Source organism: Macrosteles quadrilineatus, unplaced genomic scaffold (genome assembly GCF_028750875.1).
Source record: "Macrosteles quadrilineatus isolate MER2022 unplaced genomic scaffold, UCM_ALF_1.0 Scaffold_7__1_contigs__length_78375512, whole genome shotgun sequence".
NCBI classification, from domain to species: Eukaryota; Metazoa; Arthropoda; class Insecta; order Hemiptera; family Cicadellidae; genus Macrosteles; species Macrosteles quadrilineatus.
The window spans coordinates 20,058,767-20,073,743 of NW_026542600.1; the positions used below are offsets into that span (position 1 = coordinate 20,058,767).

The 14,977-nt window shown below is 33.0% G+C and overlaps 1 protein-coding gene across 1 annotated transcript; it reads right to left on the minus strand.

Annotated features, from left to right (window-relative positions):
* Positions 1–2,843: 2,843 nt before the first annotated feature.
* On the minus strand, positions 2,844–13,611 carry LOC128998855 (alpha-tocopherol transfer protein-like). The gene is made up of 7 exons (XM_054425212.1): positions 13,601–13,611; positions 12,472–12,596; positions 11,893–12,049; positions 10,770–11,022; positions 6,570–6,680; positions 5,953–6,061; positions 2,844–2,995 (listed from the first exon to the last, which is right to left on the minus strand). The coding sequence occupies exons 1-7, from the start codon at positions 13,609–13,611 to the stop codon at positions 2,844–2,846; spliced, it is 918 nt and encodes a 305-aa protein (XP_054281187.1).
* Positions 13,612–14,977: the final 1,366 nt, after the last annotated feature.

Consider the following 14,977-nt stretch of genomic DNA (forward strand, 5'->3'; position numbering starts at 1 on the left):
TGTTGAAAATAAAGTATACTTAGGCTGGGCTGATGATTGGGATCAAGTCCTTGACATTACAACAGGGTAACACATCAAGAAAGCCCAAAAACATCTTAAAACTTGTATTATTCCTGCTCTGTGAATATTAACAGGCCTCATTGACATGTTTCAAATGGGAAGAATACAGGAGACTCAATGTGTATTTACTTGAATAGAAATGCAAACTGCTTTTGACATTAAAATGTTAAAATCATTAGCTTACACGTTAGCTATTAAAATTAAATTAATGTTTACAATTTTTTTAAGTATGATGATCAATACCACATCTCAAATTGGTATTTAAAATTCAAATTCTTTATTCATGAATAAACATCTTAAAAAGTACAACGTACAAGGATAGGAGTGAGGTCATAATCAAAATTTAAAAAGACCTTTTACTGTCTTTAATTTAAAAAGGCCTATATAAATAATTTGAAAGATTATTGACTAATATTAGCTCAATGTATTTGTGAAGCAATATTCAAGTCTGTTTCAGTGTTTCAGTTCTTATAAAATGTGGATTCCAAGGCAAGGAGTCTTGCAGATTAATAATAATAAATAACAATGTTAAATGATTTCCCAAACACTGCATCTTCCCATGTTGAAACACACATTGGCCAAGGCTGTCCGTATGTTTTGTTTGATCATATGATATTGAATCTCCTCACATATTAAAGTTGCAAAAGATCTATGTTAAATTTATTTATCATACTGTTTCCTATCCTCATCTTATCCTGTGTTTATTTTCAAATTCTACCAAAAGTTCTATTTAAGATTTTTTTAGAATTTTGAGCTATTTCTACTTTAATACAATCCCACCTCTTAAATTTAAAAATGATGTCAACAAATCACTTTCTCCTCAGAAACCATGGGCAGCTCTAGTAAGGACCTTTATGCAAAAGGTAGTAGTGTGAACATCCTAAATGGTCTGTCGGTTGTAGTGATTTTGTAGCTAAATGGGTTTTATTGTAACTGTAGATAAAAGTAAATATAAAATTTTAAAGATAATAAATATATTGTTATATGAGGTTAATGCATTAACTAAGCTGTGAAGAATGTACATAGTCGTTTGTCTCGATTTATTGTACATAACTATGGATTGTGTTTCTTAAGGCATAATAATTCACAATTCAACTTTGATATTTGTTTTTTGATCTGTTTTGTTACTTTATAATGCTGTTAGTGTCTTATTTGCCTTAACTTCTGTCTTTTTCATTTGTCCTTAACTTAACGAATCTGCAATCTATACAGCTTTATAATCTATTACAGTTATAATACTGTGATATCTGTTATTGATTTATTTGATATTTTATGTGAATGTTGAAGGATGGAGCTTATTTTGATCAAACTTGAATCTTTAGTTTTATCACATTATCATTGTATGGATGTTTTTTTTTTATTTCTGTAACCTAGATGCCTGTGATTAGCTACCCTTTTCATCATTTTTTTTTTTAATTTAGGAGTGTGTACCTTATATTTTTTGACATTTTTAAAAATATATGTTGTTTTACAGATATCTGTTTTTCAAACAAAGTACATATTTTTGGCGCTCAAATGCAAAATGCAAAGTTTGAAACTAAGTTTCTATTGTATTTATCATTGATCTGTATCCTAAAGTTGTATTATTCTCTCATCAATAATATAGTTTTAATATTTTTTAATCAGTTTGTATTTCATTGCATTAATAAAATAGTTATGGTGAATATGCCTAACAGAGTGTTTTTTTAGCCTATTAATTTCCTGTATAACTGTTATAGAAGACAAAAATCTAAAATAAGCAAACAATACCATGAAGTTATCGATAGTGCTTGTCTCCCGATAGCACTTGAAAACTGTTGATGTTGACAAATTTTGTATTGTGTTATTTTTAGAATGATTTTGGAGTGACTTATTTTGGCTATGTTTACACTTTACAGCAGTAAAACATGTCTCACACTGCTTGAAACACTAACAAAACATCATCATTTGCTATATAAAAAAATTATAAAACAAATAAAGCAGTATTTCCATGTAAAGAATTAATAACTTAAACGCCTTCACAAAGGAAACATAACATCAACACGCTCCTGTATTGGGAGCATTGACTTTCTGCAGGCGTTTTTTTTTTATCTAGTCTCGAAAGAATTTTGACCAAGATAGAATCTTGTTTTGTAGAGCGAGATTTAAAATTTCCTGAAATTTCGAGACCCGTCCATCCCTAATCTACCTGCAAAGAGTCCACTGTTAATTGTTTATGTTAGGTGTGCTTTTCCCATCAACATATGTCAAAAAAGTGAACTCATTAGGTAACACACCAGCCATGCCAGACATGGGATTTGAACCCTCAAGCTTCAGTGCCGTATCCTGGCTAAACCACTCGGCTACTGATCAGTCCTAGCAGTTTACCCCACAACACTTGTCAACCAAAAGCCTAAAATTGCCTCCCAAACCGCAGCACAAGTGGTCAGTTAAAACTTGCAACTGTTTATGCTTAGTTATACATGCGGTGATAGTTAGTTGTATGTATATGGAAGATTTGTTATTCTAAGTGCTGCGTTTAAAATGCAGACCTTTGGACAAAGGTTAAAGATAAAAGTTGATCCCAATGTGGTTAAAGAAAAAATGTGTTCTCCTTATCAAACATAGTAATCCACCTCAATAATCCGTTGTGGAACTACCTAATTTTTTTACTTGGAATGTTAAATGAGAAATAAAGTCATATGAATGTATTTGGTTGTTACAAGGAGTTTTATTTAATTATTTTACTAACTAGTAATATGTAAACCAAAACAAGTTTTAAAGTAATATATTTTTATTACAGTGACAAAACAAAATGATTTAGTTTAGTCAATGTCTAATTTTCTAAAAGACCTGCGCATACTTTGTGATCTCTTCAATTTTCTTGTGCTTTGTCTCAGTGACTCATTGCAACGGAAGAATCGTTCATCTGAGAAGAAGAAATCTTGCTGGTTAATAAAGTTGTCAATGAACTGAGCTGTAACAAAAAGGATAATTTTAAGTAGGGGTTGTCTGTGACAATTCACAGTTAAGGTCTTCAGCCAGCTCCCGTCACAGCTAAAAGTGAGCTAGTTTAAACCTGAGACCAATGCTGTGTTATTTACTTCATCCACTACTATATATTAACCATTAGTCTCTTGTCACAGTAGAAGAAAACAACATGATAAAAAATCAACACTCCCACTAAGTATGAATTGTGTATAGTGATCGATGTGTAAAAGGCATCAACCGCTATTGAAATCCATCATCAGTAGAAAAACGAATGTAGAAAATGTGCATAATGGGTGGAGGGAGTTTGGTGTTTGGTCATAAACATTTGTACGGAATAGACAGGCTGCCGTTGTTTAGATAAATAAAATAAATAAATAAATATATCTTTATTGTCACATAACGTTTTCCACATTACATAGCAACAGCTACAAAAACAGGTGACATTGTCAACGTAATCATAAGTACCTAAAATACTAAAAATACTTGATTCGTAGAAATAATTTTTTGCGTTATTTTTATTTCATAAAACTTAGTATTCTAATTTAAAAATTACCTTTGAGAATTACAGTAAACCTTGGTAGTCTTAAACTTACTGATCAGCAAGCAAAGTTAGTTTCTTCAACTTTTATTGGAAACTGATGAACCCCGGCTGCTGGCCTTATTGTGCAAATGTTTTAACCCTATCACAGAATGTGATTTATACTTAGTGAGAGCATCATCGATTTCTACTACAAAACAAAAATAATTGTAGCATAGGGGTGGGAACTAGCTGGAATTTTAGTGAATGAAATAGAAGAATTGAACATGCTCGCTTGGTTGCGACAGGAGCTCGATGAAGATCTTAATTTACAGACAGCCCTAGGAAATACATATCCTGAACAGTCAACATTTCACCAAAATATTTCAAATAACGGTTAAAAAATTCACCAGTCATCCTCAGAAATCGAGGTGTGCAAATATATCTAATTTTCATAATACTTTGAAAAAGGTTAGGCCTACTCTCAATACATGCAATGTCATGCAGTACTTGTTAGCGAATTTCCCTATAGGGAAGTAGCTACTACCATAGATGGCACAGTAAGACCTAAACCTGGGGCCGATTTACTTTTTCATTTTGTTGTCTCTAGAGGCCAATAACTTTTCTATCCCTTAAGAGGGACAGCCTAAGAGGAGCCAGACAAAATTCTTAAATAGCAGCATAGGTTGAGTTTCATATCTAGTTTAAAGGACTTAGTTAGTAGAGCATGTCTCAAACGGACAACTGAGACAAAAATGAAAGCTGTTCAAAGATTGTTGATTGTTGTTCAAAGTATGTTGATTAAATTTGCAACGCTATTATACACTACCTTCACAGGGGGGGCCCGCTAGAAGTAAGAAGAAAATCACAAACTTAAGCAAGGGTCGTCGATATACACATCACATTAAAGGCCTTTATTATTATTGGTAGAATACAATGCCACAAAATGGAGCTTAAAAGAACAACTGAGTAAAAATGGCAGTTGTTCAAAGATTCAAAATGACAGATTTATGAAATATCTAAACAGCGGTCTTTTTTAATAATTTCACCACAATTAGGCCTTATAACTGCGAAAAAACCTTCTAATGAGAGTGAGAAACTGGATAAAACTAGGGTGTACAAGTTAAAATGTGGTGATTGCGAACGATATTATATCGGGCCAAACAGGTCGGTCTTTTGCAACGAGATTAAAAGAACACAAACCAAACCCTCGTTTCACCCAGCAAAAATCTACATTCGCCTAACATATAATTTAGAATGACCATATAATTGGAAAATTGGATGAGAATGTTTCCATTCTCAGCTATTGTAAGAAAGGATTTTTATTAGACATGTTAGAAGAGTTCCATATCTACAAATAGTTAAAAGAAGATGCCAACAACCCACTGAACGACTAAATCCACCACAGCTCCAATTTATTTTTTTACAAAATAATTGAAACCCAAGCAACACTGACGCATCCTATTAGACATGGATCAAAACAATACCGAGGACAAAGGTCACATAGACCACTTGAACGTTCCAGTTAGTTGTGGCTTGGATGTCACCCGTCGCGGCCGGTGAACATACAAAAATGTCGTCCTTCTGTAAATACCGGAAACCTACAGCCGACTTATTTTGAACTGGTGGCTGAGGGTATTTAAAATAAAACCATTATATTAGGTCCTTTTTACTCAGTTGTCCATTTGAGTTCGGGTTTAGGGCAGTGTGTTTACTAAGAACCTTAATTAGATACCAAACTCGACTATAATAATATAATAGTCTGCCCTCGGTGTCATTGTCGGTCGCTTCACAGCATTTATAGTTGCAAACTAATTCATAGTTCCTAATTCAGTTTTATTAGACGACTGTTCAAACATTCTTATTTTTCACTCTTCAGTTTTATTTATCCTTTCAGTATTATACCACAATCACATAGTGCAAGTTCTATTAGGTTTCAACAAGGGTAATAGATTACAAATTACGCTACAAAAGATATACCATTGAGTACTACACTTTTTTTGCTGTTAGTAGAGTCAGTGTATTTATAAGGTTGCCATAACATATTGGAAGAAATCCAAACAGTACCAAGAGTGTCCCCTAAGGATCCCTGAGAATAATTTTTATTCTACAGGGCTCACTCAATTTTTATTTAACATCAAGCTTCCACTGACTGCCATTGCTCTATTTATTGTCTTTTATTCTCTTTGTTCTTCCAACCTAGGTGCAACCATCAGTTTTGTAAAAAAAAATGTAGTAAGAAGACGGGTAAAAGAGAGATATTTAATTTATAAGGGAAACACTTTTTTCTTTACAATCTGTATCTTATCTGTCCTCGCTTATTTTTCTGCCTTAACTGTTGGTTCAGTTTGGTATTTTTATAAATTGTAGCTAAACTACGAAGTAAAGTGAAAAGTAACAAAGATTTTAAATAGTTTCAGACATACCTTTCAACTGTCTACAACTGGGCAAGTCTCCCCCGTAGTCTGAAGGCAAGCAATCTTGTGGAATGTACTTGTACACATTGTTGAGACAACTTTCCTGATAGTAGTGGATCTAAAACAAACAGGTTAATATTAATATCTCTACTTTAAGCCCTAAAACTGAAAAGTGTATTTTAATAAGTAGTCTCATTGAGTTATTATGAAGGAATCTACCCTTGCTTGAAAAGTTATATTTCTGTCTGTATCTGTGACATTGACTGATTCTTTATGTCAAATTCAGGGACTAAAAATCTTCAGCAAGAAAAATACATATAAAAGATAAATTTAATGTCTAATCCCCATTCCGCAGCAAACCTGTAGACTCAGTGAAAACGTTTGCCTGATTGGGTTTTTACTAAAATATTTCCTTAAATGCATCAGACTTATTCCCTATTTATATAGCATTAGGCTTAATGAGTACCTACTTAAGTTGGTCGGCAATAAAGTGATTTCAGTAAAATGTTAATTACTTAAAATAAATAAATTTGCAACCATAAGGATTAATTTCAAATCAAAGTATATTTTATTCATCATTACTTGTAATCTTCCTGCCACATTATGAAACATAAAATATTACTTACGAGTTCATTCAGCTCTTTGTTCATAAACGGTTTTACAAATGTCATGACTTTTTCAACAAAGTAGTTCATGTTGACCATGTGGATTGACTTTAATCTTATCGGAGCCCCTTCCTGAAAAAGAAAAAAAGATTTGAAAAATCAAGATTACTTTTGGCTCATAAATAATTGGTTAAATGTCTTATGTGAACATATGTTTGGGCCATCTTGCTCGGTTCAGTGGCGTAAATAACACACCCGCAGTGTGGGGGAGTGCTGAGGTCTGTTGTCACTGCTCACCACAATCTCAAAAAAGGTTAAATATTTTCCGTAACTGCGGGAGACGAAGATGATGTCTTCAAGACCGAAGGTTATTTTGCTGCAATCACGGAAAAAGAGAATGTCGTTTCCATGACTGTGTTTGGAGGCAAAGAGGATGTGTACAAGACCAAAGAAGATATTGATGATTTTGCCGCAATCGCAGACAAAGATGACGCTGTTTCCGTGATAGCAGGAGAAGAATATGATGTCTTCAAGACCGATGAAGATATTCATGATTTTGCCACAATCAGGTAAAAAATTAAGTTGTTTCTGTGACCACTGGAGACTTTGGCGATGTCTTCAAGACCCCTGATGATGTACAAGATGTTGCCACGATCACGAAAAACTAAGACGAGATTCAATGACCGCGGGAGACGATGATCATGTCAATATCAACGTGGGAGATATTCAAGATTTGGTTGCGATCACAGAAAATGATGACGGTGTTTTCATGACCGAGGGAGACAATACAAAACCGTCCACGAGAGTTTTTGGATTTTGCCGTGATCACGGCTTTTACTGAGAGAAACAAATAAGACAAAAGTGGTAATGTTTTGGTGGAGAAAGGGTGGGCGCCATCCACATGTAATGCGGGGAGGCGCTCATGTACTTACGCCACTGATTGGGTTAAAGCCGTTTTTTTCATAAAGATGTATACATATCATATCAAGACACTATTACAGCTCTGTATTGACCAACTGGGTTGTCTTAAAGGAGTAATATTTATGTCATAGGTCTCAGGCTTACCACCTAATACAACTCCTACCTAATACCTAATAGGCTGTGGATGGTTTCCAGGTGTCCTATTTCTTTTATAAAGATCAATGGAAATAAATATTTCTTATTCTTATTCTTAATAATTTTGATGGACTGTAAATGAAACTCACAACTAACAGAATATAGATTAAAGCAAGATATCTTTTAAAATGTGCCTGGTACAACCTAAAAATATACTTTTGTTTTGGTGTAAACATTTAATTTTTAAGTGCATGCCATGAAGTACTAAATTCTATTTTGACACAGCTTGTACATAAGCTTTTTTTCAATTTTTGATATTTTTTTTTACTAAAAAATCAAATAATATATATTAGCTTTACCTTTGTTGTTGCCTGATTTCTTGTAGGTAAGAAACCTTATGCATTTCTCCACCTTGTGTGGCATCTTCAGGGGTCTTCTTAATCCCTTATCACTAACACTACAGTCTATACTGTATTTACAAAACATTTACACACTCCGGCAGGGGTGCCCAGAGGGGGGGTACTGTGGCGCGTTTGCGCCACAAGAATTTTTGGGGGGGACTTATTTTGAGATTTTTTTGGGGGGGGGGGATTTTTTTGGCTAGCTGTCATAATGAATGTATAATTTTGTATAAGCAGCCCGAAAAAGTGTTTCTAAGTAGCTCACTATCACCACCAACAACATTTTGCCATTCGTAATTAAGATAGCTTCTAAGAATGGTAAAAACGGACCTTGCCAGGCAATCCTTAATATACCAGTGTCGAATTTTACTTGCTACATATTTTTTGGTGGTTCTTTAACTCCACCATCGTCAGGATAAAAAAAAAAAACATCCACTTCTGGAGGTGTCGTCAGAATACGACAAACATTTAATACAAAACACGAAACGCGATTACAGATAGGCCTGTCAATTCGTACATTGCCGTCGGCAGGACTGGAAGTAGAAGTAAGTAAACTGAATCAGGTTCAGGTTATGACGGACCGATGCGGTCTCTGGATTGTCGTCTGCGTTTTCAACAGCTGATATTGGACTATTGTAGTGACTGAGAAGAGTATTGAAAATATAATGGGATTCACAATTAATAATGAGTGTTTTCACTAAAAAATTGTGTGCTGTCAATAGTTTTATGTATATTTCAAACTCCTCAAAGTATTTAATAAATTTCCTTTTCTGCAGTAATGTAGAATGTCGAGACCATCCAGCATATAAATTGGTTATTATTGTCAATAATTTTGAATGGAAAAATCAATTATGAATCCCATTATATTTTCAACACTCTCCTCCGTCACTAGAATTAGTCCAATTTCAGCTTTTGATAACACAAACACCAATCCAGAGACCACGTCTTTCCGTCATTATCTGATTCAGTTTACTTCCAGTCCTGCCCGCAAGGCCTATCAATCTGTTATCGTTTCGTGTTTTGTGTACAAACGGATTGTCTGACAAGATGCGTTTCTACCATTGTTAGTCATAATAGGCAATCCTGGGGCTATCAAAATGAATTATAAGATTACTTCGTCACAAAAACCTTTTGTACTGGTGGCAATTATTAAGAGATATTGTGGGTATTTTGCCCGGCGATTTTTGTAGAAGGCAGCCTGGGAGTGGCGAGCAACACAAGTCTGTCTTATTTCGTGACTCTGCCTATAATTGTGAATCAATAATATACTCTTTACCAAAGTATTATTAATGCACTTAAAGCTGTTTGAATTCTTAAGCCCTGTAAAAATTAACGCCACTTAATATATTGCACAGTTACAGTACTGTGTTGGAGTAGAGTAATTCACCGAGTAGGCCTATATTGTTGTACGTTTTGAAGACGTTGTCTATTGCAATACTGAGCACACATATTGGCTGACAATACAAACTCTGAATTGTAAATTGAAAAACTTCTAATTCGTCCATTAGTTAGATTTATATTGATGTATTGTTAAATGACGTTTCATATTAAACATTAAATTTTGATTATCAGCAAGTTTGTTTTCCGTACCTTCTCAAGTTTACTTAATACTTTAAATGCTTGTTTTATGAGGTAAAGGGAAAATTGTCAGATAAATTGGTGAGGGGGGTAGGTTTAAATAGACGGCAGCATAAATTGGGGGGGGACTACTCCTTTGGCTTGGGGGGGGGATTGCGCCTCTGGGTTTGGGGGGGATGGGCACCTCTGCACTCCGGTCACTAGTATCGCTAGTGATAAGTGATTAAGAAGACCCCTGAAGATGCCACATAAGTTGGAGAAATACATATAGGGTGAAATAAACAAAAACTCAAGCAAAAACAAATGTAAATATAATATAATTCAAGTTCTTCAAACTGGGGGGAGAAATATACAGGTCATAAGTGTCAAATAAAATATTGCATCAAACTACATGGTAATGGTGACAGAATGATGCACATTTGAGGTTCCCAACTTCAACCGTTTGAGAATAACAAATAAATGCCGATTTTTCAAAAATTATTATAGTTTTTATGAAAAAGGTTATATTACTCTATTAAAAATGCACTTATTATTAATTTAATTTCAATGTCATTTTCAGAATCCTCACAAAATTTTAAATAGGAATAAGACATAATCATTAGGGTATGGAAAAGATTAAATTTAAATTTCTTCGTTAAAGAGATTATTTTTAATATCGACAGAAATTTAAATAACATTCAGAGCTTTATTTTTGAGTTGCTGAGTTTCGATGAGGTATCAAATATTACTAAAAAACTTGAAACACTTATGACCGGACACCCTGTATATATATCTACTAAATAATCAAACAATCGTACTCTAGAGACAGTGAAGTACCATTACAGTAGGTATAAAGTAATTTGGATAAAGTAGTACATAAATGCTTTTGTTATTTTGTGTTCACACAAACTAACTCAAAGACGTGCTTGTTACAGCTGCAAAACGTTTAGACGATACATACTTTTTCTAATAACTCAAGAAGACTTGAGAGCTGATTTGATCATCGTAAAAAAATAATAAGAAGACGAATAGCCTTTTATTAATTTTATTTTAATATAATCTATAAATTTGTTGGGCAGATTTTGCCCAATCCTTATTGATCAAACAACATGGTACAGGTGGCTGATATCAATAACCTAAGTCTGGATTATGATTAAATATTTGTCATTTGCAATCTTCAACAGATTTTAAAACTAATTCACTCTACCTGGACATATTGAAACATTTTTTTGATGCTGGAGATATTTGCCTTGGCCAAATGTCCAAATCGTATGTTTGTGTAGTCCAAGAGAAATATTACTCCAGGCAGGGTTCCTTCAGTTCTCAAAAAAGCGTCCATGGTCATAAAAAATAGCTTGCAGGTGTCATCAAAATTGTATTTACTAGCATCGCTACTCTCTACCTTCTGGTACAGGATCAAGTAGCCATCTGTAGTTCTCTTTGGAAGAACAAAACAAGTCCTGGATAGCAAGTAAAAATCTAAATCATGATCAATAGTACAAAGAGGTTTACATTCAAGTCAGTTTAAATAGCACACTCTCATTTTAACATCAAGTTTCGGATTTAACAAGTTTCCATAAACTGAAATCATCTTGATCATCTTGAAATCGTTATATTAAATATGTCCTCTACAAAACCCAAATAACCATTTTCATTGATGATACAGACATTTTGGATTTTGTAAGTAATTAAGTACAATATTAGACCAATCTAAATACAAATTTAGTAAAAGTGGTTGTGTTAAAATTAATTTAGAGTTCAGTAAAAGAATATCAGTTATCCAGGGCAATATGGATAAGGAAGCAATATAGTATGGTAATGTTTGCGATTTTATTCCTTTTGAAAAAATATTGGCGTCTTTCTAGTGAAAAGTGCCATAGTTAGCATACTGAACATTGGTATGATTTTCTAATATATGATTGATGACATGGATCAGACACCCTTCTATATTACGTGTTTATTCTTGGTAAAAAACCTCAGGGGTAAATAGTAACAAAACTCATTTAGTAAATGTATGCAGGGGACATTTTCTGTTTGATTTATTAGGTTTGGGCTTCAGATGGTTCAAACAGCCACTTACATATGACAAACACATTCAAATTTATACACACACCACTTTGTCCGACACATAAACAAACGAGTCACAACATGTTTGTCTAATGTTGTTCGGTATGTACAGCATCCACGTTGTTTGATATAACACTACAGTACCGTACAAATGCATTGTGGTTTTCAAACGTATTCATTCGTTTTTGTAGTAACTTATGATGGTTCAGATTTTGTTTGGTTCAGATAAGAAGTCTACCATACAACAAGTGGCAAAAACTCACACATTGCTTTCTGCTGCTTGAAGTGCCTTGGAAGACAAATCTCTGTTGCTAAAGAACTCAGGTGTGTTACTGCGGAGAGTGTAGTAAGTCTCTATGCAGGATTTGGTCTTGTCCAAGTCATACCAGCAGCTGAAGTGAAATAGAACCAAACGCTCCTCTGCAATACGTAAAATCCAGGAAGAAATATCACAATGTGCTGTGATTTATTATTTTCTATTTGGGACTAAAATTATTAAATTGATTTGTTTTCCTTCATTTTTTACTTTTAAGTGTTGAGGTAATGTTTCTAAGTTCTCTATTAGCAAAATCCAAACACAAAGACTGTCATAAACTTATCATCCTTGAGGTATACTCTTTCTGAAAGATCCCCACAAAACACAGAAAACTGATTCCTCAAAGGAAAACATAAAGGCAAAAAGTTGTGTCATAATAGTTTAATTATAAACTTTTGGAAAAACACTAATATTGTGTTTTGATCACAGGGTTGGAATGGGGTTGGTATTGACTTAGTTTATTGGCACTCAACAGGTGGTGGCAAGAGGCTACCACGAGTCACCTTTGTTAGTCTGAATTACATACCCGGGATGGGTGGAAGATGGGCTTGACCTTTAGCCCATTCTTTCAGTAGTTTGAGATCGTTTACAGGAAAATCTGGGTTTTTCTTCAGTTCCTCCTCAATGGTGATGGCATATGTCATTTCACACCTAGCAGTAAATAACTCAAAATATATACCTAACAAAATGTTTATGAAACATACATATCATCAAACCTTCTCAAAACTGTAGTAAATGTTAATGGAAATAATAATACACAAATATCTATATAAAATAAAAAGTATCTTGATTGGTTGTATAGGCTACTTTAATTTTGTGTAAACGGTTATGTAGTTAAAAATTTAGGTTGAATAAGATATGTAAACTTGTAAAAAATACATAAATGAATGTTAATATCATTTGTTTGACATTATCTTATTAAAAAGCAAACCTGCAGGCTAAGTAGTTATTTAGCTTTTATAGTACAAAATGAATTTTCTACATAGATCCACACCCAGTATATCTCAAATAAAATCAATACACTAATTAATTCCTGATACAATGAACACATTCATTTAAATTCTACTACCTGTGCCGGGACCGTCCATTTCGTGTGAGTGTGATAGGCCATCAATATCAATTAAATGTTTACTTTCCGTAATTAAATGTTCATATTCGTGTATTTATTGTGTGCGTGTGACATCAATGTCTTTGTTTTTGTAACCCTGACGATGCCGTATTTACAGCGAAACATGTAGGTTGTTAACCTCAATCAACAATTGGATTACTTGACGTAGTATTGTACCATAATATTATAGACACTCATTTATTCCAAATCTGAACTATTGATTTAAGAGAGGCATACATTTTCAGTAATAAAATGAATAAATGTTTCTATTCAATATTTTACTTAATCGATGGGAATCTATTTAAGTACGGTTCATATTAGTGGTATTATAATAATGAATAGTATTTTAAAATTTAACATTGAATTTTTTAACAAATTTACTATTAAATGGTAAATATAAATTTTAATAATGGTCTAGGAATTTAAGGATTCTAAAAAAGTGGACTACTTTGGTAGATGATATGTATAAATATAGATATTTATAAACAATATGAATACTAACAAACATAATATAGCACAAGACAATGATTTAATTCTGTTACCTTACCTTTCAGCCATGGCGATAGAGACTGATAAAATCTGTGCTAGATTGGCCAGGGAGAGGGATTAGAAATCCTGTTAGTGCCCTTATAAAGCATATGGTTTCATCAACCCTCTTGGCCCAAAGCAGGAAGCCATGCAAGTTTGTGATGCTGTATACCTTTCTTTTCTTGCATCATTTTACTCGCACAGGTTTGATCTGATTTCTGTTTTACTATTTCCATAAAATTCTGAAATATAATCTGGCTGTGGGTTTCGCATTCATTCAGACAAAAATTTTTAAAGCTAAGACAAAAATCGTAAGAATAATGACTTTTCATTGTGGAGGGGATTAATAAATCAGTTTTAAGAAATTAAAAACACTTTTGTTCCCGATTTAACCTTTTAAAATCACTGATTCCTGTAATATTTTGAAAATGTTTGCAGCAAGAATTATTTAGCATACCCACAACTCTAGGTTTAAATAATAATACCTAATATACCAGTTTGTAATTGGTGGAAGGGGAGACGCACATCAATAAATATTTAATAAAATATGGATGATTGACAACTTTTATAAATTGCATTTCAACAATACTAAATAAAATAACAGCAAAAATATTGAAAGTGTTAAGGACGTTATATAAAAAAATATATATTTTTTATTCACAGTTGTGGTGATAATGTTTGAGAAATAAGTTTGATGTTTAATGTACGAATATTTAAATTGTTTGTAATCATGAAAATGGTTATAAGCCAAATTTGTCACTGTTTAAGAAGTAGGAAATCTATTTTTGTACAGTTAAAAGTTCACACTGACTCAAGATCAAGATAAAGATGGAAAAGACAATTAGTATAAGAAACGCTGCGGACAAGCCTTTTATAAGGCTTATGCAGTTTTGTATTGTAAATTCATTGTATATGTGCTGTACCAAGTAAAAATAAATAAATAAAGTAGTCTTTGAATAAGAAATTTTTATAAAAAAAACTTGATAATTACAATAAGATAAGCAAATTTTTAATTATGTAACATGATTTTCAAGTTGAATGTTACAACTGTGGATGTTTAAAAAAAATAGTTCACAATGGGTTGAACAAATCCATTTTATCATGTAGATTTCCGATTGTGTTGTAAATATCGGATTTGTAGTTTTAAACAGAGATGTTACTGCTATCATTATATGAATATATGATTTTTCTGATGGGTGTACTTACTCTAGTAGGTTTATGAAGAGAAGAAACATTTAGTTTAACCTGACTAGTAGCCAATAAAGGCTTCTGGAAAATGTAATTTTACAGTTTAGGTCACAACTTATAAAGTAGAAGTATTTTAATAATCTGTGTATATACCATTCAAGTACTTGTGTTGTTATATCAACTGCATTTCAATATTCAACTAAAAACT

Coding starts and splice junctions, on each gene's coding strand:
- LOC128998855 (XM_054425212.1), bottom strand. Junction 11,023..11,892: donor CAAGCAGCAGAAAGCAATGT/GTGAGTTTTTGC, acceptor CTTGCTATCCAG/GACTTGTTTTGTTCTTCCAA. Junction 2,996..5,952: donor CAGTTGTAGACAGTTGAAAG/GTATGTCTGAAA, acceptor TTTTTGTTACAG/CTCAGTTCATTGACAACTTT.